Raw genomic sequence first — 22,203 nt, 5'->3', positions numbered from 1 at the left:
CGTTCCAATCAAGAGGAACCCCTCGAAGTAATTGGTCTGGCCATTCTGAACTATACAATTCACTACGACGACAGCCAGCGTAAAGACGGTCGTTTCAAAAGTGTCGAAATGCAACGACATTTTCTGATTCAGTATCCAGCCCATGATGACCATGAACGGGGTGACAAAGAGGGCGATCTGCAGGGTGCTGCCGACAACGATGCCGATCGCCAGATCCAGCTTGTCCTTCATGGACGCGTTCACAGTGGTGACGAACTCGCCAGCATTGCCGACGATAGGGACAATGATCAGGCCGATGAAAGCGCGGCTGACGTGACAGGCCTCGACGACTCCGTCGATGCTGTCTACCACAGCATCTGAGCAAAAAGTAATCCCAAGGGTCGACAAGATGAGAACGATGCTGGCGGCCCATGGGCCAAGCGCATGATCATCAGATTCCGATTCATCGCAATCCTTGAACAGATGAACATGGCTCTTGAGCTGAAAATAAAGGTATACGACGTAGAAGAGCAGGAGGATAAGGGAAGTAATCCGAGACAGGACCAGGATATAATCGTTCACTTCCGACGTCGGAGTAGTCGAGGAAAGCGCGGAGGGAATGAAGAGCGAGGCGGATGCGACGACCATCAACGAGGTCATGATGCCGGTGACGTCCACGTTGAACCTCAGGTTATCCTTGCGACATTCTTGGCGATAACCGGCGGAAAAGAAGCAGCAACCAAGGATCTGCCAACCTCGTTAACAAGCCGACGAAAAGAATTGAGGCTCCGAGGGTCACCTTACTAAGAGAGTGCCTGACAAAACACTGCCAACCATACTAGACTGGACAATGCGGATCTCGCCCTGTCTCAGGGCGGTGATGCCAACCTATTGCACTCATTAATAAAAAGCCCACCGCGTCGCATTGCTAACCGATGAACTCACGATCATCTCCACTGCATTGCCAAAGGTCGCATTTATCAACCCTCCGATCGTCTGTCCTACACTGGCAGATAGCTCCTCGGTCGAGTAAGAGAGCAACGCAGCCAGGGGGAAGATAGCCAGGAAGTTGAGGATGAAGACTGCTGCTGGATTCCAGCCCGAGGACGAGGCAATCATGCCCAGGGGCACCAACCCCAGGAGCCAATTGGCGTGGCTGCAACGCAATGTTGCCTTGGAGGCATGGTAGGCATCCACGAAGAGGCCCTGGACTGGTCGATGTTCTCTGAGGGGGACTGCTTCTCCAGGAGAGCGGCCGGCAGCTTCTCCTCTGAGCAGACCGGTGTGTTCGCTCTCGTCAGCCAGCTCCGGCGCAGACATGCCCACGAGTTGGCTTTGGGGATGTCGGTGTCGCAGACTTTGGTAGTTCTGATTATGCTCAGGGGATGCCATCAGATGGCGTATTGTAACATCTCTGACTGCCCCTGTTCTCGCAATAGATGTCAGCTCGAGTTGATGGTCACTAGGCTGAAGGATGGGGTATTATTAGTTTGACGAGTTTGATGCTGGCGGGGGGCACTGACAGGCTGCCGAATCGCTGATTGGCCGCAGCATTCAGCACATCATTTCTAAAGATAGCGTCCGTGAACTCATCTCGCAGGCAACACGATATCGTGCCTGCGATAGTAAGGCTGAACAGTGATCCAAAAGCGTTCAAGCAGGGCTTAATCGAATATCCAGCTGTATATTCCGGCGGAATATGCTCTATTTCTGGCCACTGACGGCATTGATGGTGTTTCGTGGGGTGTTGAAGAGGTAAATATAAATTGTTTGCGAAATTAACTAGGCTGACGCTAAGGCCGCTTAGTGCCGATCAACTGACTCCACCACGGACAGCGCCAGGAACAACGTGACGACTGCGAAGGCCCTGAAACGGTTAAAGGCAAGCAATTATACATATACTGCAGATGAGGAACTTGCTATGATCGATCTGTTATTGTAGCTCTCGGAAAAAGTCCAGCATACATCATGTCTGACGTTCGTGGCTATGGACAACAAGCCCGCCAGGCCGACTGGCTCGAGCCGGCTCAACTACATCTCCTGCGGCACTTCACATGGTACCCCTACCGCGCAATGCGGACGGTGCTTCGCAGCAGCTACGTGAACTCGCTGTTGGTCTTTGTGCCTGTCGGGCTGGCCGCTGGTGCCCTTGGCTGGGCCGATCAGGCGGTGTTCTTACTCAACCTCCTTGCTATCGTACCGCTGGCTTACTGGATAGCGCTCTTGCTGGGGGATGTAGCAGCGCAGACGGGGCAGGTTCCCGCTGGACTGCTCAAAGCGACCTTGGGAAATACTGTCGAGTTGGCGGTAAGACACCTGCTTCTTATCAAAGTCGCTGCATTTTTTTCTTTTTTTTTTTAGTAGTCGTGATAGCTGATAACTTGGGTTCTTAAAGGTGGGCATCATCGCCCTGAGACAGGGACGAATCCGCATCGTCCAGTCGACTCTGGTCGGGAGCGTCCTATGCTACTCTCTTCTGGTAAAGAGACCCTCACAAAATCTCCTTCTTCCATCTTCAATTCATCTCTCGCTGTCTCTCCATCTTCTACTGACGAGAGTACTTACTTCGTTATAGGTCCTCGGCAGCAGCATCCTCTTCGCCAGCTACAATGTCGAGAAACTGGTGTTTGACCAGCTGCTGACCGGCATCATGTCCTCGCTGATGATAGTCGTCTCCATCGCGCTGATCATCCCGGCAATCATGTCCTTTACGTCATCATCTGAATCGGTCACTACTGACAGGGACATGCTGACCATGTCGCACGGCACTGCCATCATTCTGTTTATCCTTTTCGTTGTCTATCTTCGCTTTCAGCACAAGACCCATGCGTGTCTCTTCCAGAACGTGCCCGGTGATGGCTCTAGCGGAAACAGCCATGACGTCGCCGAGGACGAGCCACCAGCCCCGACTCGTCGACGACTCTGGGCTGCCGGTGGCATCCTGATTGCTTCGATTCTGTCCATTTTCGGCTGCGCCTCGTACCTGATCGACAGCATTGACGGCTCAGCCAAAGCGCTGCACGTCAGCCCTGCATTTCTGGGTCTAGTGCTCATTCCCCTGGCAGGAAACGCGGCAAAATACGCTGCTCTGATAGCGATATCCCGGCAGCGACAGATCGACGTGGTGATACGGACCGTCATCGGCACCATCCTTCACGTCACCCTCCTCATCACCCCGCTGCTGGTCCTCCTGGGCTGGATCCTGCAGCAGCCGATGACGCTCGACTTTGACAGTTTTGTCGCCATTGTCTTCTTCACGGCGATCATGGTCATGATCTACCTGATTCAGGACGGGCAGACGAATTACTTTGAGGGTGCTATGTTGATGGGAACGTAAGTAGAAATACGTTCTTCTCCTTCTTAGCAGACAAGGCATATTGACGCAATTCTTTTCTTGATTTTTAGATATGTCATTATCGCGGTTGCATTCTGCATGCGGCCTGACGTCCCAGCACATGCGGTTACTGCAATGCGGAGACTTTGATGCAGGTGACCTTTTTGGTCTGTATTCGCTGCTACTCTAGTAAGCAACCGTGGACGGCATCCGCTTTACACATCAGTTGGATTCGGGCATAGAACTCTGAAGTTACTTCAATCATAGCGATCGATTGCTTCAATCGCCTCTGGAAAGTTGTGGCCTGGTGCCATGTAGCTGATCAGGAAGATAGTAATAATAATCAAGAGGATCAAGGAGGAAGTTAACTGTTAATATTAATATTAATAAGAAGCTAAACTTCCAGTAAGGTGCTATATATTATTTTCATGGAGTGTGCTCCATATCTGGATAAAATCACCTCATACTCTACTGTATATAATCGCCCAAGTGTCGTTCCCTCAGCGCGTATAGAGAGCAGTGGCAATGGCGGCGTACCTATATCACCGAAAACGTTGATATTAGTGTTTCAATCCACAACAAGCACGCTCACTGGGGGAAAAAAAAGATTCTACTTACAACGCCACCAACATGACACCATGAATATACGTATATTTTCCCGCTTGAAGCAGGTGATTAACCACCAGCACGGCAAAGAAAAGAATAATCGTCTGAAAGTTTTCAAAATTGAGCGTCATCGGCTGCTGGATCACCCACCCCAGCATCACCAGGAAGGGCACCACAAACAGCGCGATCTGCAGGATGCTGCTGACGATAACGCCAATCGCGAAGTTGACGTCTCCGTCCCGCGAAGCAGCCACGACGGCGGCCCCCTCGGGGCTGTTGCTGGCAATGGGGATCAGAATGGCGGCGATAAAGGTTTTGCTCATACTCGTGATGTGGGCGGTCTGGTCGACGTTTTTGAGCAAGAAGTGTGTGCAGCCCATGATTCCGGCCGTTGCGGCGAGGAGAAGGACGGTAGCCGTTGAAAGGCTCAAGCTGGGAGATTCCTCCTGGCGAGCAGGGTTGTTGTTATTATTATCTGTCGCGTCGTCGTCACTCGTCACGCTTAGCGCGTCCCCTTGGTCTTCGACGAACAGATGAGAGTGCGTTCCCAGGTGGAAGTAAAGGTATCCGGCGTAGAGAATGAAGAGGACTAGCGCGGTGCCATGCGAGAAGGACACGATCTTGTCGTCAATGTCCGACGAAGAATTCGACGAGCCAAATGCAGAGTACAGTACTGTGGGGAGGATCAGTGCTACGGCGGTGATGATCATCAATGACGACAGGGCGTCCGCCTCGGCCATCTTGAATTTGAGCACATGCTTGCGATATGCAGCGGAGATGAGACAGCCACCAAGGACCTAGATTGTATATTAGTGTGAGAATCAAATAGGAAAGTAAGGACAAAAGACGTAACTAACCAGAAGAATGTCGGATAGAATACTACCAATCATCACGGACTGCGCAAAGTGTATCTCGCCGCGACTCAGAGCGACAATACCGGACTGTCGGGCATTGGTCAGCCACAAGAAAAGAGCTCAAGAAGAGGAGAACTGACAATCAGCTCGACGGCATTGCCAAAAGTAGCATTGATCAATGCTCCGCTCAACTCTCCGAGATAATGCGACAGCTCGTCTGACGAATAGGACACCAAAGCAGACAGCGAGATGATGGCAAGAAAGTTGAAGACGGCGGTCAAAATGGAGTTCCAGCCCAAGAGACCGGACAGGATGCCCAGCGGCAGGAAGGCCAGCAGCACATTGATGTTGTTGAGGCGGAGGATGGCATGATAAATGCGCAATGCCAATGACTGCCGACTCCAGTCCTGGTCTGGGCCTGGGCCTGGAGACATCCCACCGTCGCCGCTGGTATAGTTCCTAGTGGTGTTGCTGGGGTTCAGTAACGGCTCTGTCTCATCTGCTGCCGGGCGATTCAGTTCAGCAGAACTGGACATGCTGTTCTGGGGTTTGCGTTTGGGAGATCGCAACATGCTGGTGTCGTGTGAAGGATTTAGTTGAGGTCACGTTGGAGGCGAGGTCCTATTCCCAACCAGGCTACTGCACTGATCTGCGTTGGCGTCCGGCGAAAGCTTGTTCCAAGCCGCGTAAAGAGTAAAACACGTGGATGACCACCCCTCATCCACTTCCTTCACGTCGACTTCATGTCATCTAGGGAACTTGGCTTCGTTTGCAGTTGAGTAGATCAGTCCTGGACTGTCGTGTATGGGTGTGTAGGGGCCTGATCGCGAGGGGTCACGGGCCTCGTCCTCGGAATAACCATGGGGGATCTGCAGTGCGCAGACGATGATTGGCGGGGCGGACCCTGCCCTGGTGGGGTTGCCAAATTGCACGCTTTGCCAAAAATAGTATCATGTTGACGCCCAGGCAGTGGTGCTCGGACGAGGAAATATCGTCTGTCAAAGTATTCGTCGAAATGAAATTAGACAAAAGCATTGACGTTATCATCGTTCTCAGACCTGTCTTTCAGATTGAAAAACCCTATGTCAACCGTGTGAATATTACGACACACCAAGATCCATCTATACCCAAATATCCAAAAAGGAAAAGTTGCCCGAAGCTCTTTGACGAATCAGATGGATAGGAAACTACACATGGGCCCTCTCATTAATTAATGTGGGGCCAGGCCAAGCTCTTTTTTAGAACGAGTCTTAGCTCAACCCACTGATCTTCAAGTAGCCTGGTATACAGGAGCGATCCTGTAAAATAATGCCACTATATAGCATACCTATAGGTATAGGGTATTTTGAGCATGGTTCTCATTTATATACCCCACTTTAGATACTCTATTCTTAGCATATAATAAGATTTCCTAAGCTTTTTAGGTATTTTCCCCTTAGGGGTTACTCTATATATATTCACCTCCTTTGTGGGCAAGGGCTCAACGTAGCATAGAATTTATAAGACTTTGAAGTCATAAGAAGTGCCTTCTGGGCTACATCTGCAAAGGTTTGAAGGCCATCATGTATGCTCTTAATAGGTTACTAACTTCCAGACTATCTTGGATAGAGAGAGATTTCTATTTATTTATTTATAGTCTCAGATCGGCCTGATAGGCGGTGCTGTATATATATGGGCATACAGGAATATCTAAACTAGCACTAAGGACGTATTTGCCATCCAATAGATGTCATGTCATAAATGAAGTCATGATGACCCTTAAGAACCATCAGTTGAGATCCTGAAGTGACGATAAAGATAATACTTAGCCGCCTGGACCTCTCATGGCGATCAGTACGGAGTTTTAACTGGCATGTGCGATTCAGCGAATCCAGAAGGGCTAAACATTTTCCTTATTGAGACTGGTCTCCCAACACAACAGTCCTGTCGCTGACGGGTGGCAATGAGAGCACCATTTAGCGGATAATGTATACTGTAAATTGCTTCTAGTTGTCCCTAAAGTTGTTGTATTGGTTCTTCTTGCTAGAAGCCCCCAAACCATAATTACAGGATATTTATCGGGCTGAAGAATAAATAACACAAATCCATCCTATCAGGCCTCCCTTACATTATTAGAAGATCACTGATACTGAAAAGCTCCAGGTAGCCATACCAGTTTTAGCGTGAATGATCTACTGGAGTCCACTCTCGAAGAACAGGCACTCTCCCGTGTTTATTGCATCAGTCAGGAAAAGTCAGTGACAAGACTGGAGTATATCACCCCCCCTGTCCTGAACTGACCAGTCATGTAACAAATTTGGAAACTTCTAGACCAAAAAAGTAGGCTTGTGGAGCTCATAACTTATGCCGTCAGCAACTCAACCTTTACCAATCGTAATCTGCCTGCTATACCTGTGATTGCTCCTAGTTTGATTAACTGGAAGGGTGAAAAATAAAAGAGTTAATTGCAGCAGACGAAAGCTATTACTATGGTTGACCTTTCATATTTGAACACAAGGTAAAATCCAGAGTGATGGAACGGGATGGAATTTGATTTTACTTATATATATATATATATATATTTTCGTCTTTACTTAGCTGTGGTTAGTAGGTATCATTACTATCCGTGAAATGCCTTGTTTTGCTCAGGGAATTTTTAATTTTATATATTGTTACAATACAAAAACAGGATAGAAAACTAACTATAGGAAGAACACAAATGCACCATAAAAGAATATGCAGAGAATAGATCGAACTATCAATGATATCTACCGTATGTACAGTACGTGCGTACATTTCAGCTAGTCTCGCAAAATCATACTTGTCTACATCAAACCTCGAGTCTGGCCATTACTATCTGCGGCTTCTTCTTCGTGTTATCTATCCGAAAAGGGCCTGAATATTGGACAGGGCCTCACTTTTCAACTTCATACCTGTGGGAAGTACCGTGGTGATTCCTTGCCCATTTTGGAGTTTGGATTAAGCTTCCTCCAGAACCATACTGTCCTAGTTGAGAGTCATGATATGATCTGCATCTGGCAGGACAAGTTGAGGTAGCGCTCCGCTACCGGGTGAATTTGTGCTTCTCAATGATGGGATTGAGACCAGGAAAACTGTGTTTACTCGCGAGTATACGGCTCGTGCCAGTGTCAAATTGTCTTTGGCTTCACTTAGGGAAACTTACTGCAGAGCTGCTTTGCCTCAAAAGACGAAATACTTAGAACATTCCAGGTTGTGCTGCGTGCGCAATTGATCACAAAGGGAGTGGTCGAAACTGACTTGGCATAGAACAAATCTTGGAAACGACTTCGAATGTGACTCTTTCTACTTCGGACCAACCTGACCAGTGACGAGGTGGAGATCTTAAGGAGCCAGGGACAGGGTTGTCGAAAAACCATAGCTTAAGATTATTCCCCTAAGACCTGAGAGAATGTCGGGATTCAGGTTGATAAACTGTGCGAACGGACTGCGGTGCTATGGTCTCATCTATTTGTAGGCCTGAATGAAGCCGTAAGATGTCCTGCCAGAGCAGACAGTTTCACTCTTTATTTCTCCCAGCCTTCGGCAGCATGAGACTCGCGTATGGCCTCAGTAGTAATGTTTTTTTCTAACACATCACAATGACAACGAGGATAGTGGTTGACATACTAACAAGAGGAACTGGTATGGTTGTCGTTCAGATTGGTTCTGGGCTTGCGAAAAGTACTTGCAGATCCAGTTGATACAGAGAAAAGGCAAATGCAATTCTAGACGGAGGATTTCGAGGCGAACAGAGAATCAATGCTCGGGCTGGGCGAAGGAGGTCAAGGCAGCGGTGGTCACGAGGGCGAGCGATAGCCGATATCGGCGACAGTCGTATCTTTGGCGTTGAGCAGCACAACGAACTGAAGAATGGAAAAGACTGACTGAACCACGTAACACTGCGATCCTCAGTCAGTGTAGAGTCAAAATAGACTGGGCTGAATGCACAGCTGCAGGAAAAGCAATTAACACAACTGCAACCCAAAGCAGTAGAAAGGGTGTGAGAGATAAGACCTCTTCTTCAAAGTAGAGAGTAAAGTTGCAGAACCTGTAGCGTTCTGCACTGCTAGAACAGCGGTGTATTGCGTGCGATAAGCAATATTCTGCTGGTATGCAATATGCAAGACTAGACACTTGTCACATGTGTGTTCCTTGTAAGGTCCTGCGTCTGCTGCAGACACGAGAACGAAGAGAAAGGAGATAGAGCAAAACACTGACAGTGAATTAGATGAACTATGCCATACTTCCTTGTGCACCTCACACAACACAATATGCAGATGGAAGCATAGTTGCTGTATGTCCATATACAGTAGGGTATCATAGACTCAGTCAAAGCAGATAATGAAGCACTGTAGATTAGACTAATTACAGGGTGATTGCCTAGTTGACCAGGCTCAGGCCAACAATGGTTAAACTCGAAGCCAGAAAACAGGCTAAATAAGGCCCAAATCCATGGGGACGTAGATACCTCATGTGACCATTTACCTTGGGGTGAGATTCCTTGACCTAATACCTAGTCTGGTAGCAGCTTCAGCAACCGAGGCAAGAATTCCGGCAAGCAGTAGTCGACGCCACCATCGTCTTCTGGAGCGATTCTTTGAATCTATGATTAACCTGGTTAGCATGATCAACTAGTGGACTCGATTCCGCTGGCAAGGCTGACGGGTATATGTAGAGGTAGTATCGCGATACGCTCTTTTCGGCCCCTCGCCCCAACTCTAAAGTATAACAACAACACAGGAAGCCATACCCAGTTCTATTGTATACAGAATGAAAGCCACAAAAACAGCACCGCCCCTTCCCCGAAAATCTACGCTTTACTGGTTGGATTATGGAGGTTGAGTAAAGTAACTACATGTTGGGCTATACGATAAGAGGATGGGTTGCATTGCAGTGGTACATGCACGTACAGATTAGATAGAGGTAGGAGCGTGATGTTGTAGATCCGGTACATAGATAGATAATACCTGCTATGTCGGTATCTATAATCTATCAGTACGTCTGCGGGCTGGATGCTGTGCAGACACGTGGTAGTAGTTGTTGTCACTTGATTTCGTTTTCCTTATCGTCCTGTTTATTTGGAGGGGGAGGATGGCTTCCAAAGGTGAATTCCCAAAGTGACATTAACCGTTCTAGAATACTTCAACTTATGCATATGCATACGTAAGCGATATGGAGGATCGCCATCCGGATAATAAGCTACCAGGTTCTCCTTGGACATCGATACCATCTCCCCATCTGCTGGAACCACGTTAAACGGCCGGAGGGGCTCCAATTGGCTGCGTGGGTCTCTGGGGCTTGTTGTCAGGTGCCGCATTAGTCATCCGGCGGAAAACCGAGCCATGGCCGGCGATTGGATCTCCGATTGGCCCGCTGATTCGTTTCGGCGGGCCAAGCAATTGGCTGCTCCCGGCCAGTCGGCGTGCCAAGACTGCACGAAATCACACGCTGCAACCTTCTTGAAACGAAACGCGTCAGGAACAGGAATCAACCGCCAACAGGCGTCAAGCGAATCGCTGGGTCAACTGTTTTGACATGATCAAAGTGGGTGCGTTTGCTGTCTGAACTGGCCGTTTGTGTGTTCGATTCCCACCTGTTGTTGTCATGTTCTCACTATTCTCTGACACGAAGATAACGTTGTTTTTAGGCTCACAGCGATCTGCAACATCAATCCGGCGTTTCAATTGATAAGCGTAACACCCAGACCATGTCCGCTGGGCGCAATCCCATTGGATAAACGAAGGGGACAAAATGAATTTGGCGCCTATCAGCATGCCGATGTACCTGCGCGGCGATACGCTGTTTAGACGTCTTGGAATTCTTGGGTAGTATCCGCGGCCACATGGTATGAAGGGATGCCTGCGAGGCAAACATGCAGTCCCTTCTGGCCACTGACAGTCGGTGGAGGCACTTTAAATGATTCTCCACAAAACATCAATTGACGTGGAGTTCCTCCACCGTTTGGATCCGCAGTCAGTTCACAGAGTCGAGAACTACCTAGACCACCCTGGCCAATCCCTTACTTGGATCGAAATGCAGACAGATGGCCTGATACGCCGGTGTAGCCGCTGAGAACCCAGCCAGGCTATCGATGCGGATACCCAGTATGGCATCCTGGGTCGTGCCAATGGGGTATTGGATGGTTTGGATCCTATCGCCCCAATTCTCGGTCATGGTTGAAACCTCATTGCAACCGCACGCCAATGCAACCCTAACCCGCAACCATGGTCGAGTCGAGACGAGCGACTGACATATAAGAACCCTCTGAGAGACGTGGAAATCGAGATCATCACGCACTGTACAACTACATCAGTCGCATTCCTTCGAGCGTTCGCGATATTCATTCCTTACTCGGCCAGCTTCTCGCATTTGTTCACTTCTGCTTCTCAGTACATACTTTGCAAATACATACTTGACAAAATGCTCTTCAAAACTGTTCTCGGTCTCCTCTCGGCCGGTCTGGTTACCGCCCATATGGAGATGAGCTGGCCGTACCCTCTGCGCAGCAAGTTCGATCCGAACAACAACTACAGCGACATTGACTACTCCATGACGAGCCCACTCAATGCTGATGGTTTGTCCGCACATGCAGCGATAGAAGGCACAAAGTTCTAACAGAACTTTACAGGCTCCAACTTCCCCTGCAAGGGATACCAGAACAACACCCCCTGGCGCACCGTGACCACCTACCAGGCCGGTCAGACCTACAACATGACGCTCGCCGGCTCGGCCACGCACGGCGGCGGCTCGTGCCAGCTGTCGCTCAGCTACGACAACGGCGAGAACTTCTACGTCATCCAGTCGATGGAGGGCGGCTGCCCGCTGACGACCAAGTACGACTTCCAGATGCCCAGCGACGTCGCCAACGGCAAGGCGCTGTTCGCCTGGACCTGGTTCAACCTGCAGGGCAACCGTGAGATGTACATGAACTGCGCCGATGTCGAGATCACCGGCGGCAGCGGCACCACCGACTCGGTCGCCGCGTCCTACCCGAAGATCATGGTCGCCAACGTCGGCGCCGCCGGCAACAACTGCCAGACCGTCGAGAACCAGCAGGTCGTCTTCCGGCACCCGGGCAAGCAGGTCATCTACGGCGCGGGTGTGACCAGCTCCTCGCCGGTCGCCCCGACTTGCCAGCAGGACTGAGTTGAGATCTATGTGCCCTGATGACACATGGTTGTATATGCATGTGGTGGACTAGATAGATGTCGGTTTGAGGCAGTCTCTGGTGAAAGACCGCCTGTATGTACATACATAGGATAGAAGAAGGCTTCGGCAGGGCTGGACCGTCCCTGACGGAGTTGGGCAGGCCCGAATAAGATATCTTCAAGATGTACTTTGAATAGGAGATACAGTAGTGTCGCGAATCGCCTAGTAGGATGATAAATGGCATGTTGTAGGCTACCCACCTAGCAGTAGCGCATGGCCTATACCTGCGATCTGGAATCTGAATCTATCCGACTGCTTCATGTCAGTATATCGCCCATAGCAGTTGACTGTATAGCTGCTGCTGCGCATGCTGCTGATGACCACGTGGAACCTGGTTGCTAACCGCATGGGGAAACATGTAACAGGCCTTCCCATTGGACCAAATGCCCAAGAAAGGAAATATAGCAATATGACAAGCACAGCTGATATAGGGGCTGAACTGTCAGAAAGGAAAATTTTCTGCAGTGTCAGGTCTTATTTCTTTCCTTTTGGTCTTTTCTTCTTCCTTCTCTTTCTCTGAAATTTCCTCTGTATTGCTGCCAGATTCATTTTGGGACAGGTTATCGACTTGTAGAGGAGAACTTGGTGCCTATATCAACGTGTGTTGGGCATTGCATTTGCGGGCTACAACTGCTGTTTGTTTTCGTTGATTGTTATTGGGGTATAGATTTATAGACTGGCCGGAGAAGTTATAGGTTACTATAGAGCTGGTTGGCAAAAGACGTCTTGATCTAGCTGATTTCGAAAAGAATAGTTGTAGACTACGCATTTGTTGACAATACAGTATCTGATTTGGTGTCCAGTAGTAGAAAGAATTTAGGATCGTACTCCGAATAGAACTGAGTTGAAAAAACTGACACATCCGAAAGAAGAGTATATCAACTCGCACACTCCGTGTACATAAAGTTGAGGAGAAAGGAAGCTTGTATGTATACTACAGGTTGTAGGAGATGCCTCAGGTACAGCACATGACACGCATGCAACAAACAGCCCTAGCCCCAAACCCCAAGCCCTCGACTAAGACCCGATCGAGACCTGCAGCCAAGAAAAAGTCAAGGAGACTTGGAGCTGCCGGCGATGATCTGTATCTAGTTTGTTGAAGCCAAGCTTTGAGGCACGTGGACAGTACAACGTGCTTCCCCGCGTACTCCGACGCTTCTCCTCATGGCAGAATATGGATTTTCCCCTGATAAAATCATCGAACAAGGCGATGATGAATTGTTTCTGTGGGACTGCAGCACTGCCTCATGCAGCCATAGGAGGTGGCAGTGACTTGTCAGCTTATCTGCAGACCCTGGTCGCGACCCCGCAATGGCCAACAGCGACGACGCCATCACTGGTGGCTCATACTCCGTATGGCTGGCAAAGTCGCTACTGCATGGCGACCTGAGGGCCTAAAATCTGCCACTTCCTCGACAGTGACTGATGGAAACCATCTTTCTTATTTCTCATTTCCCGCCTGTCGACGGCTGTCTGGTTGCGATTGCGATCCACGATGGCGGATTTCCCTCCTGCCCCGGTCGAGTCCATTGGTTGGTTGTCTCAGTCACTGTTGCTTTCTTCTTTATTCTTTCTCCCTTGCTTCAATCTCGTTCTCTGTTCTCCCGGTCCTCCGCTGACAAAAACCAGAATGGAACAAGCTTGGCTTTGGGCACGTGAGAGAAGGCAAGAACTGCCGCTCATGGTATACTCGACTGAACTCGGACTGACGGACTGACTGACAGTCAACGGCCATGTCGAATGCGATTACGACGCTGCCACTGGTACCTGGTCGGCCCCGCGGTTTGTCAAAGATCCGTATCTGCGAGTACACGGGCTGGCCCCGGGATTGAACTATGGTCTGCCTTCGACTGAATCAACCGTGTTCAGCGCATGCTGATGGCAGGTCTCGTCGACAGGTCAACAAGCGTTTGAGGGGATGAAGGGTATTTTCTTGGTGTCCTATTTCTCTGCTTCATCGCTAAGGAAGTCCAGCATACCGTGACCCTCAAGGCCAGATCCTAGTCTTTCGCCCCTCCGATCACGCCCAACGATTCCAGGTCTCCTGCGCCGCTATCGCCATCCCCGTCGTCCCCGAGGACCTCTTCCTGAAGAGCGTGTACCTGGCTCTGGCGCGCAACGCCGAATTTGTCCCTCCGCACGACAGCGAGGCTGCCATGTACGTGCGACCGCTAGCCTTCGGGTCAGAAGGCTTCTTCGCCGTCTCCGCCGGGCCCGGCTACAAGTTCTGCGTCTTCACGCAGCCGTTCACGGCCTACCACGGAGTGAGCCCCGTCAAGGCGCTCGTACTGGACGAGTTCGACCGCGCCGCGCCCCTCGGGACGGGCCACGTCAAGGTCGGCGGCAACTATGCGCCGGTGCTGAAATGGAGCGACCAGGCGCATGCCGAAGGATTCACGCTCACCCTGCACCTCGACAGCCGCACGCATTCGGAGATCGACGAGTTCAGCACCTCCGGCTTCGTCGGCGTCAAGCCTGCCGGGAACGAGAAATACACCCTCGTCGTGCCGGACAGCAGGTCGGTGCTGCGAAGCGTGACGAGCATGAGTGTGCTCGACCAGGCGCGATCGTTTGGGTGGGGAGTGGAAGTCCGACCGGTGTGTACATACATATCCTTACCACCTATATCATCTACTTATCTATATCCTTTCCTTCCTCCGGATGATACTAACTCCGACAGATCCCTTTCGCGGAACTGCGCTACTTCAGCGAAGTGCTCGCCGTCGGGACGGCCGCCATGGTCGTGCCCGTGCGCTCCATCACGCGCAGGTCGACGGGCAACGTGTTCGAGTACGGCAGCGAGCCGGGGCCGTGCTGCGCGCGACTGTCCAAGTCGCTCAAGGCGATCCAGAAGGGCATCGAGCCGGACCCGTATGGGTGGGTGCAGCGAGTGCCGCGTCCGGACGAGTAGTCGATTCGAGTAGAAAGGTCAGTGATGACAATAACGAACAAAGTAGACTAGAGTAGAGTAGATGGCAGCAACATGTATGGACTTTTTTTTAGCGGACGCAAAAAACACTTATGTCTATTTTCTGATTGATGATTGTCCCCCACTACCGGTATATTGACTACAATAACTAGTTAAATAGACGAATTGCACTTAAACACGATTTGCCAACTTGATCGATTGATCAGAAGTCATTTCTCTGTTAATCTGGTATTATTCATCATGCCTCCTGCGTGCCCGTTGTCCATATACACAAGAAAAAAAAAGTAAAACAGATCTACCTCAGTAGAGAGAACGTTGGTAGTCCAACCCAACCAAACCAAATCAAACCGCCTAACATATACATAGTGCGACATGGGTGTATTCCATCAAGCGTGACAATGTGTAGAAGAGTAGAAAGGAAGGAGATTCGGAATAAAATGAAATGGAATGAAATAGCAGGGGTATAACATAAATAAATATATTGAGTCAGTTCGGCAATCCAACCCATACGTTCATCAGCACAAACAAAATCAAAGGGTATGAAGTCCAGCCTAATACTGATGCTGCAGCGGAACGGACGGGTACTCGTATCGCTCCTCATGCCTGTCGTAGCCATAGCTGTAGTCCGTATGGTAGTCATGATGGTCATGCTCGTCAGTCCGGTAGTCGTTCTCTACGACGCCCTCTCCTGCCGGCCGCAACGCTTCAAACGCGACGTCGCTGCTGTTCCAGTCCTTCTGGCCGGTCTTGCGGGCAGCTTTGCGGGCCGCCTTTTCGGCCTTCTTCTGGCGCTTCAGCCCCTTCTTCTCGCGCCGGCTTAGCCGCGGCCAGCTGGCGTCGGGCCCGTTGATGATGCGGCCCGGGTGGGTGAAGTTGAGTACGACGAGGGCGAGGAACATGGGCAGGGCGTCGAGCACGTACTCGTAGGCCTCGTGCGTGAGCAGCGAGTTGGAGGGCGACGTTCCCGTCGCGTACTGGACCAGGCGGTAGATGATACGCACGGTGATCATGACGAGCGCGAAATACATGCCGTAGAACAGCCAGCGCCAGGGCAGGCTGCCGTTGTGCAGGCGGTGCAGCAGCACGGCGCGGCGCTCCTGGCGCACCAGCCGCCGGTGCAGCGTGACCAGCAGGCCGACGAAGCCCAGGATGAAAAACTCCTGTAAGCCGATGCCGCCCATGTAGATGTGGATGCCCATTATGAGCATGTGTTGCGAGATGTTGCTCTGCGAGGTGATGGATGCGCCGGCCGCCTGGACGAGGAAAGACACGATGTCGAGGCCGACAAACAGCATGGCGAAGCGCTGCGGCGACAGCCCGCCCAGGCGCCTGGTCTCGTCGAAGAACCACAGCATGCGGCCCAGCGTCATGTACAGGAAGGCGTTGATCCAGAGCGGCGCCAGCAGGAAGAACAGCTGGTGGTACGTGTCGTAGTTGGCGTTGTCCTGGTGTTTGGTCAGCAGCACCCGGAAGATCATCGCGATCAGCTCCCAGAGGGCGCCCATGACGACGACCCAGCAGTATTTCTGTTGGAGTTGTTAGTCTGGCTACCATGCTTTTAGTGGGTGGTTGGAAAAAACATACCTTTTTGTAGACAAACCCCTGCACGATATGGACGAGCATGGTGAGGGCAAAGAGGATGACGAAAAACACCGCCGCCCCAAAGGACGGGACGTACAGCAGCAAGTTCCCGCAGGCCTCTGGGGGCAGATAGCCATCTTTACCGGGCGGGATGCTGATGCAGCTGGGCGACGCCGTCGAGGTCGACGTGGTGGTGGTGGCCGTCGTTGTCGTTGGCGACGACATAGTAGTCGTATTCAACCAGACGATGTATTAACAGACTGAATCGAGGAGCCTGCCAGACTAAGTAGGAAGAGATGAAGAAGCGAAATCAGAAATTTCCTCGGAAGAGATATCACCGAATTAAGTAGTCGACAATGCCCTAGGCAACAAGCAATCAGAGAGTTATTTCCCAGTTATTTTTACCCCGAGGCGCAGACACAATCCTGACAAGGATGGAGCAGAAGACTTGCAGCAATGGTAAGGTAATTCCGACAGGGCCAGTTCAGCCCTACAGGGAAGACGAGCGTATAGACTTATAGATTTACATGATTCGCCCACTCAGCACAGTCACCGTTATCATCCACGCTTATCGGCAGCCAAAACATAGCCAGACGTGTTGGTACGGCACGGCGTTGTTGGTTGTTGGTTTTGTCGATAAGTCACCATTTCTCTCCGGGGGCTCAGCCGTACGACGAATGCTGGACGAGTGCACCAATCATCGAGAGTGCAACAACAGCAGCATGAACAGCGCATCCTCGTTGCTGGCAGTTTTCTTGGGTAATTAGGTTGGATGCTGGGAATTCTGTCAGCTGCGATTTTACACCCGCACTTGGCATATAGCCGTATTACTTATTTATCTAGAATAAACAGGCATCTAATTACATACACGTACTCTACCTATCTTCCATGAGCAAGTTATCCCAGATAAATGAACCGCCGAGAAAACAAAAAAAAAAGATAGATAAGTATGTAGACGATGAATACCAAGGTAGGCAACCACATTCATTCCCAGCCACACTCAAATCAATCACACCGCCGCGATGCAAATAAATTAATTAAACTGCGGCGACAGGGTGTGGATCCAAATTCAGGATTGGGTTGGGGTCAAATAAAATAAGCTCGTCACACCAACATCTGTCTAGTCTAGCTAGCTGTCCGTCTAAAAATAATAAGCGAGGAAGTGACCCTGGTCTAGCCTAGCCTGCTAATACTGAGAGGCTTGCATTGATTGATAGCCAACATAGCCGCTGCTCAGCCTGTCGTTTAGATGGCTTGGTTGATTACTCCGTCCGGGGTACGGTGTATTCGATGACGGACGAGGATTAATCTGATTGATAAGTAATAAAGAGGTCTTCAAAGAGGGCTACTTCTGATGTTACTCCGTATAGTCAGCAGACAGTACTAGCGTAAAACGAAATGAAAAGGCGTGCTACCGGCAGTTATTTTACGATGAAATTATCAAGGTCAATTCTAACTCCATAAAAGGATTTCGTAGTATTTATAGCATAGCAACCCTAAACATGTAGAAAAATTAACCTTCTAAAAGTATGTTTATACTATCTTACAATGACGGCCATGATTGCTTATCTATATGTAGTTCTGTTCCTTCTGAGCTGGCTCAATGCTACTAAACTATCTATTACTACAAAGAATCTTCCACGCAGAATTCTATCTTTCTTCTCACGCATAATTAGATCTGTTAAATCGACACTTTTTCTGCAGTCGTCCGTTCCTCAACGTCCGCCTCATCAGACAACTCCCCCTTTTCACCCCCACCCTGCGTCCCCAACTTCAGGAACGGCACCATAAACATCGACAGGCCGGCGATGACGGCCGAAAACCAAAAGGTCGCAAGATACGGCCGAATAGCATTTCCCGAGTTCTGATCTCGGACGGCGTTGTACACCGCCGTGCTGATCCCCAGACTGATGTTGTTGCAGAGCTTGGTCACGGTGTTGAAAATGCCGCCTGCCAGGGATTGGTCGGATGGGGGGAGCGAGGACATGACGTACATCTAGGTACAGATCCATCGGATCAGTCTGTATTTCTCTACAGATAATAGAGGTGGTTAAAGAAAAAAAAAACTTACGTTAGCCACGTTGAACTCAATGTCAGCCCCCACAACGACCAGAATCAGGGCTGGGAAGATAAACGCCCAATACGAGTGCCTCTCCTCCTTCATGAAGCTAAGGATGAGAAAGGACGCCGTATAGCCCGTCGTGGCGATCAGCATGAGAAGCTTGTTGCTGACCTTGTGCAGGACCAGGCCGCAGACGATATTGACCAGAATCCCATTGATGACCATCGGCAGCAGCTGCGCGGCGACTTCGATGGCAGACGAGTGCTTGATCTCCTGCAGATACAGCGACAGCCAGAACGAAGCGGACATGAACCCCATGAATCCGAGGCAGAGCATGAGCATGAGCTACTCAGTTAGTCAAAGTGAGAGAATATGGCTGGAAGGTACTCACCAGCGAGAAGTTTCGGTCGCGCCACACGTACAGCGGCATCAATGGATACGCAGCTACTGACTGCCAGTAGAGAAAGCCGGCCATGGCAACAATGCCCAGGATGAGCAGTGCAATCACATAGCCGGTCCTCCACCCATCAGGCGCATCACCGGCAAGCCTAATCCGTCAGAAGTCCGTCTGGCAGATGTCGACGCGAAGGAACACCTACGATAAAGCACTGGAGAAAAAAGACACTCCCGTCACGACGAGCAGCATGCCCGGAAGGTCACACTTTTTGAAAGATTCCCAGTTCCACGGCGCCGTGCCGTCTGGCGGATCATTTGGGACCGTCCAGACGGTCAAGAGGGTGAAGATGGCATAGAGAACCGCCAACGCCCAGAACGTGGCCCGCCAGTTGGCCACATGGTCCGCAATCCCCGAGATGATCATCCCGCCGACGAAGCCCAGAGGATTGCCAGCGCTGAAACACGCAAAGGCGCGGTTCTTCCTTTTCGACGGCTTCTCGTACACGACGCCCAGCGCACCTACGGCAGGGGGCACGACGGCGGCGGAGAACAGCCCCAGAATGCCGGAGAAGACGTCCATGTAGATGGCCGACGTCGCGAAGCCGGCGACCACCAGCGCGAGCGTGAAGCCCGCCATGCCAGCGACAAACATCTTTTTGCGGCCGAACAGGTCGGCCAGTTTGCCGAAGGTCAGAAGGAAGGCGCCGCTGCTCAGGCTGTACATACATTGTCAGCATACAAATCGTACTGTATCTTGATAAAGAAAGAGAGGTACACACGCAGCACCCGCGTTGATCCAGGTGATCTCCGCCGAGTTCATGTTGAGATCCCGGCCGATGGACGCGGTGACGCCGGTGATGGAACCGGTGTAGAAGGAATTCTGGCCGATGGCCATAGTGGCCGTCAGCACGAACAGACATTCCTGGACGGTGCTGCTGAAGCAGGCAGGGCGTCCTGAGGCGGAGGCCTGCTCCTCCTGCCGTTCTCTATCAGCATCTTCTTCCTTGCCAGCTGAGTTGGCGGGCATGGCTCAGGACGGCTGGGGGGCAAAAAAAAAAAGTTCGATGATATCCATCTTCGCGGAGGAATTCCGTGATTATTATAATTCTTATTTATTTAGCTCGGACTAAGACGAACTAAAGATATAATAAGATTGCGCGATCGTCTAGCCAGCCCAGCCAGACTCGTCTCGACTGTCTCGAGACCGCCGGAAATTTATCCATCCTCAGATCCGATTGGACGCTCTTATCAGATCAGCCACGGAAAACGGAATTAAGCCCTAGAAAGTGCTTTTCTGGAATTCATTTAAAAGAAAAAAGAGATAATTGTATAAAATGTTCAGAAATTTCAAGATGATAAACACGTGTTACAGCAGACAGCAGGTGTCCCTAGATACATATATGTATCTTTTGCGATATAAGTATTTGGCGACTGTCCTGTAGAGACCACGCTAATGGAAGAATGAATACCCGTGCTGATTCTATTCTGTGAACTGGAGAAAGGTCTTTTACCCCTATTTATCAGGAGTTTTATCTTTTGAAAATAATACAAAAAAAACCCCCGTCATTATCAGTCTTCAAACGGATTAAATTAACAAGCGCTTCTTGATCAGACCACGTCACGATAATCGAGACAATGACAATCTCGATGGGGATTTTCCCAAAGAAATGTTTTCACAAGAGAGCTGTCAAGGAGATAAATCTTGCCTGATAAATAATAGCAGTAGTTTCTTATGTTGCTAGCTAAAGAACCTACTCGTATGTATATTGAAATTGAATGAAACACCCTTCTTGATCAGTGTTATTCAGTCAACGCACCTCCTGTTACTTTGACAAGTTAGCCAGCTAGCTAGCTGCTGTATGAGAAGCAGGAGGGAGTTAATAAGAGGCCTTGATTTAGTCTTCTAATTCATGGGTTTGTGGAAATATATTATATTCTTGGATTACAAACAACTTTTTTTTATCAACCTGTCCTAACCTGACCTGACCTCATCCCATCTCATGGCAGAATATGGAACCCTCACTTTACTTGACTTCGCTGACTTGCCTGACAAATTTCAGCAGGGGACCTGGCCTCTCACTTTAGCTGCTCGCTTCTTTGTGTGTGTTGACACGACGGCAAGAATGCACTCCGTTGACTCTCTTGACAGTCCTGACCTGCCTAATCTGGCTGACTCGAGGCACTTGCTAACTTCCTTCTCTACCCTTTGATACTCTTTTCTTTTCTTTTCTTTTCTTTTTCTTCTTCTTTTTTTTCCCGCATGGCTCTGACCTTACTATATGTTTTGAGTCTTACGGCTACTGATATCGATAATATAAGCTCTGTTTTCATAAAAGAAAGAGAAAAAAGAAGGGAAGGAAGAATTATAGAAAGGAAAAACAGCTTATGTCCATCCTACCTTTCCTGTCCCTGATCCTTTGCATATTTTTCTTTTCTTTTCTATTTACGGAGTTCCCATCTCCCCTTTAATGTTGTCAGAATAAAGCAAATGTGAGTACGGTAGAGTCTTTTTCCGAGGAAAGGATAAAAGACAGATGAAAAGCAAAACAAATCAAAGCAATCTAATCTATCAGATCCGTCCTGCTAAATTCTCTCTACGGAATCAATTAGATATCAATCCCGTTTAAGAGCAGACATGGTACTCATGGAGGAAGTCCTCAATGATCTCGACGCAAAGAGCGCAGGGGCAGACCTGTCCCAGTTGTCATCCGTTAGCTATCTATCTATCCACATCTCTGTCTAGACTAGTCTGCTTGTTAAGAGGGTGTACCTGCATTCAATGAAAATATTGCATATACCAAGTGAAAGTAGATGACTTTGTTGGTTTTGCTCCTGCCCTCTGTCCCTACTCCATAGTATATAGATGTGTATACGTAGATACCTACCTACACAGATAATCAATTGATGAGTTAGTTTTGTTGGCCAATGCTTGCCAGATAAAATAGGCAGATAACTACAAGGCCAGTTACATGGCATGGAAGGGAATGGAAATGATGTACTGTACAAAGTATGCAGTACAAAGAATGCAGTACGCCACGCGCAAATTGCCTTCTACATAGCCAGCTAATTACTAACATACTTGCAGCGTCTAGATAGTATATTTGGCAAGATCTACATGAACAGCACAGAATAACTGTATTGATCCTGTGGATCAGTGGGGATGCAATAATGCAATAGATCGGCAGAGCAGGCCCCGTGTTACATACAGTTTATCTGAAGAGGTCCAAGAGGTAAGTATTGCATAGTCTGCCTA

General features: G+C 49.7%; 7 protein-coding genes across 7 annotated transcripts; 3 read left to right on the top strand and 4 right to left on the bottom strand.

Moving 5' to 3' along the window:
- On the bottom strand, positions 1-1,299 carry T310_7192 (Vacuolar calcium ion transporter; the record flags this gene model as incomplete). Its single annotated transcript, XM_013470021.1, has 3 exons — positions 1-726; positions 784-867; positions 925-1,299. Coding segments are annotated over 3 exons (1,185 nt in total), but the record flags the coding sequence as incomplete, so codon positions are not given.
- A 648-nt stretch (positions 1,300-1,947) lies between these two features.
- Positions 1,948-3,681, top strand: T310_7191 (Vacuolar calcium ion transporter; the record flags this gene model as incomplete). Its single annotated transcript, XM_013470020.1, has 5 exons — positions 1,948-2,286; positions 2,375-2,458; positions 2,555-3,312; positions 3,432-3,502; positions 3,581-3,681. The coding sequence occupies 5 exons, from the start codon at positions 1,948-1,950 to the stop codon at positions 3,679-3,681; spliced, it is 1,353 nt and encodes a 450-aa protein (XP_013325474.1).
- Positions 3,682-3,813: 132 nt separating this feature from the next.
- On the bottom strand, positions 3,814-5,345 carry T310_7190 (Vacuolar calcium ion transporter; the record flags this gene model as incomplete). Its single annotated transcript, XM_013470019.1, has 4 exons — positions 3,814-3,850; positions 3,932-4,716; positions 4,777-4,860; positions 4,914-5,345. 4 exons carry the CDS (start codon positions 5,343-5,345, stop codon positions 3,814-3,816), a joined length of 1,338 nt encoding a protein of 445 aa, XP_013325473.1.
- A 5,848-nt stretch (positions 5,346-11,193) lies between these two features.
- Positions 11,194-11,919, top strand: T310_7189 (copper-dependent polysaccharide monooxygenase; the record flags this gene model as incomplete). Its single annotated transcript, XM_013470018.1, has 2 exons — positions 11,194-11,347; positions 11,402-11,919. 2 exons carry the CDS (start codon positions 11,194-11,196, stop codon positions 11,917-11,919), a joined length of 672 nt encoding a protein of 223 aa, XP_013325472.1.
- Positions 11,920-13,477: 1,558 nt separating this feature from the next.
- Positions 13,478-14,893, top strand: T310_7188 (uncharacterized protein; the record flags this gene model as incomplete). The annotated part of the gene is made up of 4 exons (XM_013470017.1): positions 13,478-13,514; positions 13,707-13,820; positions 13,957-14,579; positions 14,663-14,893. The coding sequence occupies 4 exons, from the start codon at positions 13,478-13,480 to the stop codon at positions 14,891-14,893; spliced, it is 1,005 nt and encodes a 334-aa protein (XP_013325471.1).
- Positions 14,894-15,462: 569 nt separating this feature from the next.
- Positions 15,463-16,717, bottom strand: T310_7187 (RTA1 domain protein; the record flags this gene model as incomplete). Its single annotated transcript, XM_013470016.1, has 2 exons — positions 15,463-16,437; positions 16,496-16,717. The coding sequence occupies 2 exons, from the start codon at positions 16,715-16,717 to the stop codon at positions 15,463-15,465; spliced, it is 1,197 nt and encodes a 398-aa protein (XP_013325470.1).
- Positions 16,718-18,173: 1,456 nt separating this feature from the next.
- T310_7186 (MFS multidrug transporter) lies at positions 18,174-19,977 on the bottom strand (the record flags this gene model as incomplete). Its single annotated transcript, XM_013470015.1, has 5 exons — positions 18,174-18,488; positions 18,564-18,899; positions 18,946-19,102; positions 19,154-19,602; positions 19,690-19,977. The coding sequence occupies 5 exons, from the start codon at positions 19,975-19,977 to the stop codon at positions 18,174-18,176; spliced, it is 1,545 nt and encodes a 514-aa protein (XP_013325469.1).
- Positions 19,978-22,203: the final 2,226 nt, after the last annotated feature.

This window comes from Rasamsonia emersonii (assembly GCF_000968595.1).
Source record: "Rasamsonia emersonii CBS 393.64 chromosome Unknown ctg1118621760513, whole genome shotgun sequence".
Classification (NCBI taxonomy): domain Eukaryota; kingdom Fungi; phylum Ascomycota; class Eurotiomycetes; order Eurotiales; family Trichocomaceae; genus Rasamsonia; species Rasamsonia emersonii.
The sequence above is the reverse complement of the archived record's forward strand: the minus strand, read 5'-3'. Positions and strand labels throughout refer to the sequence as shown.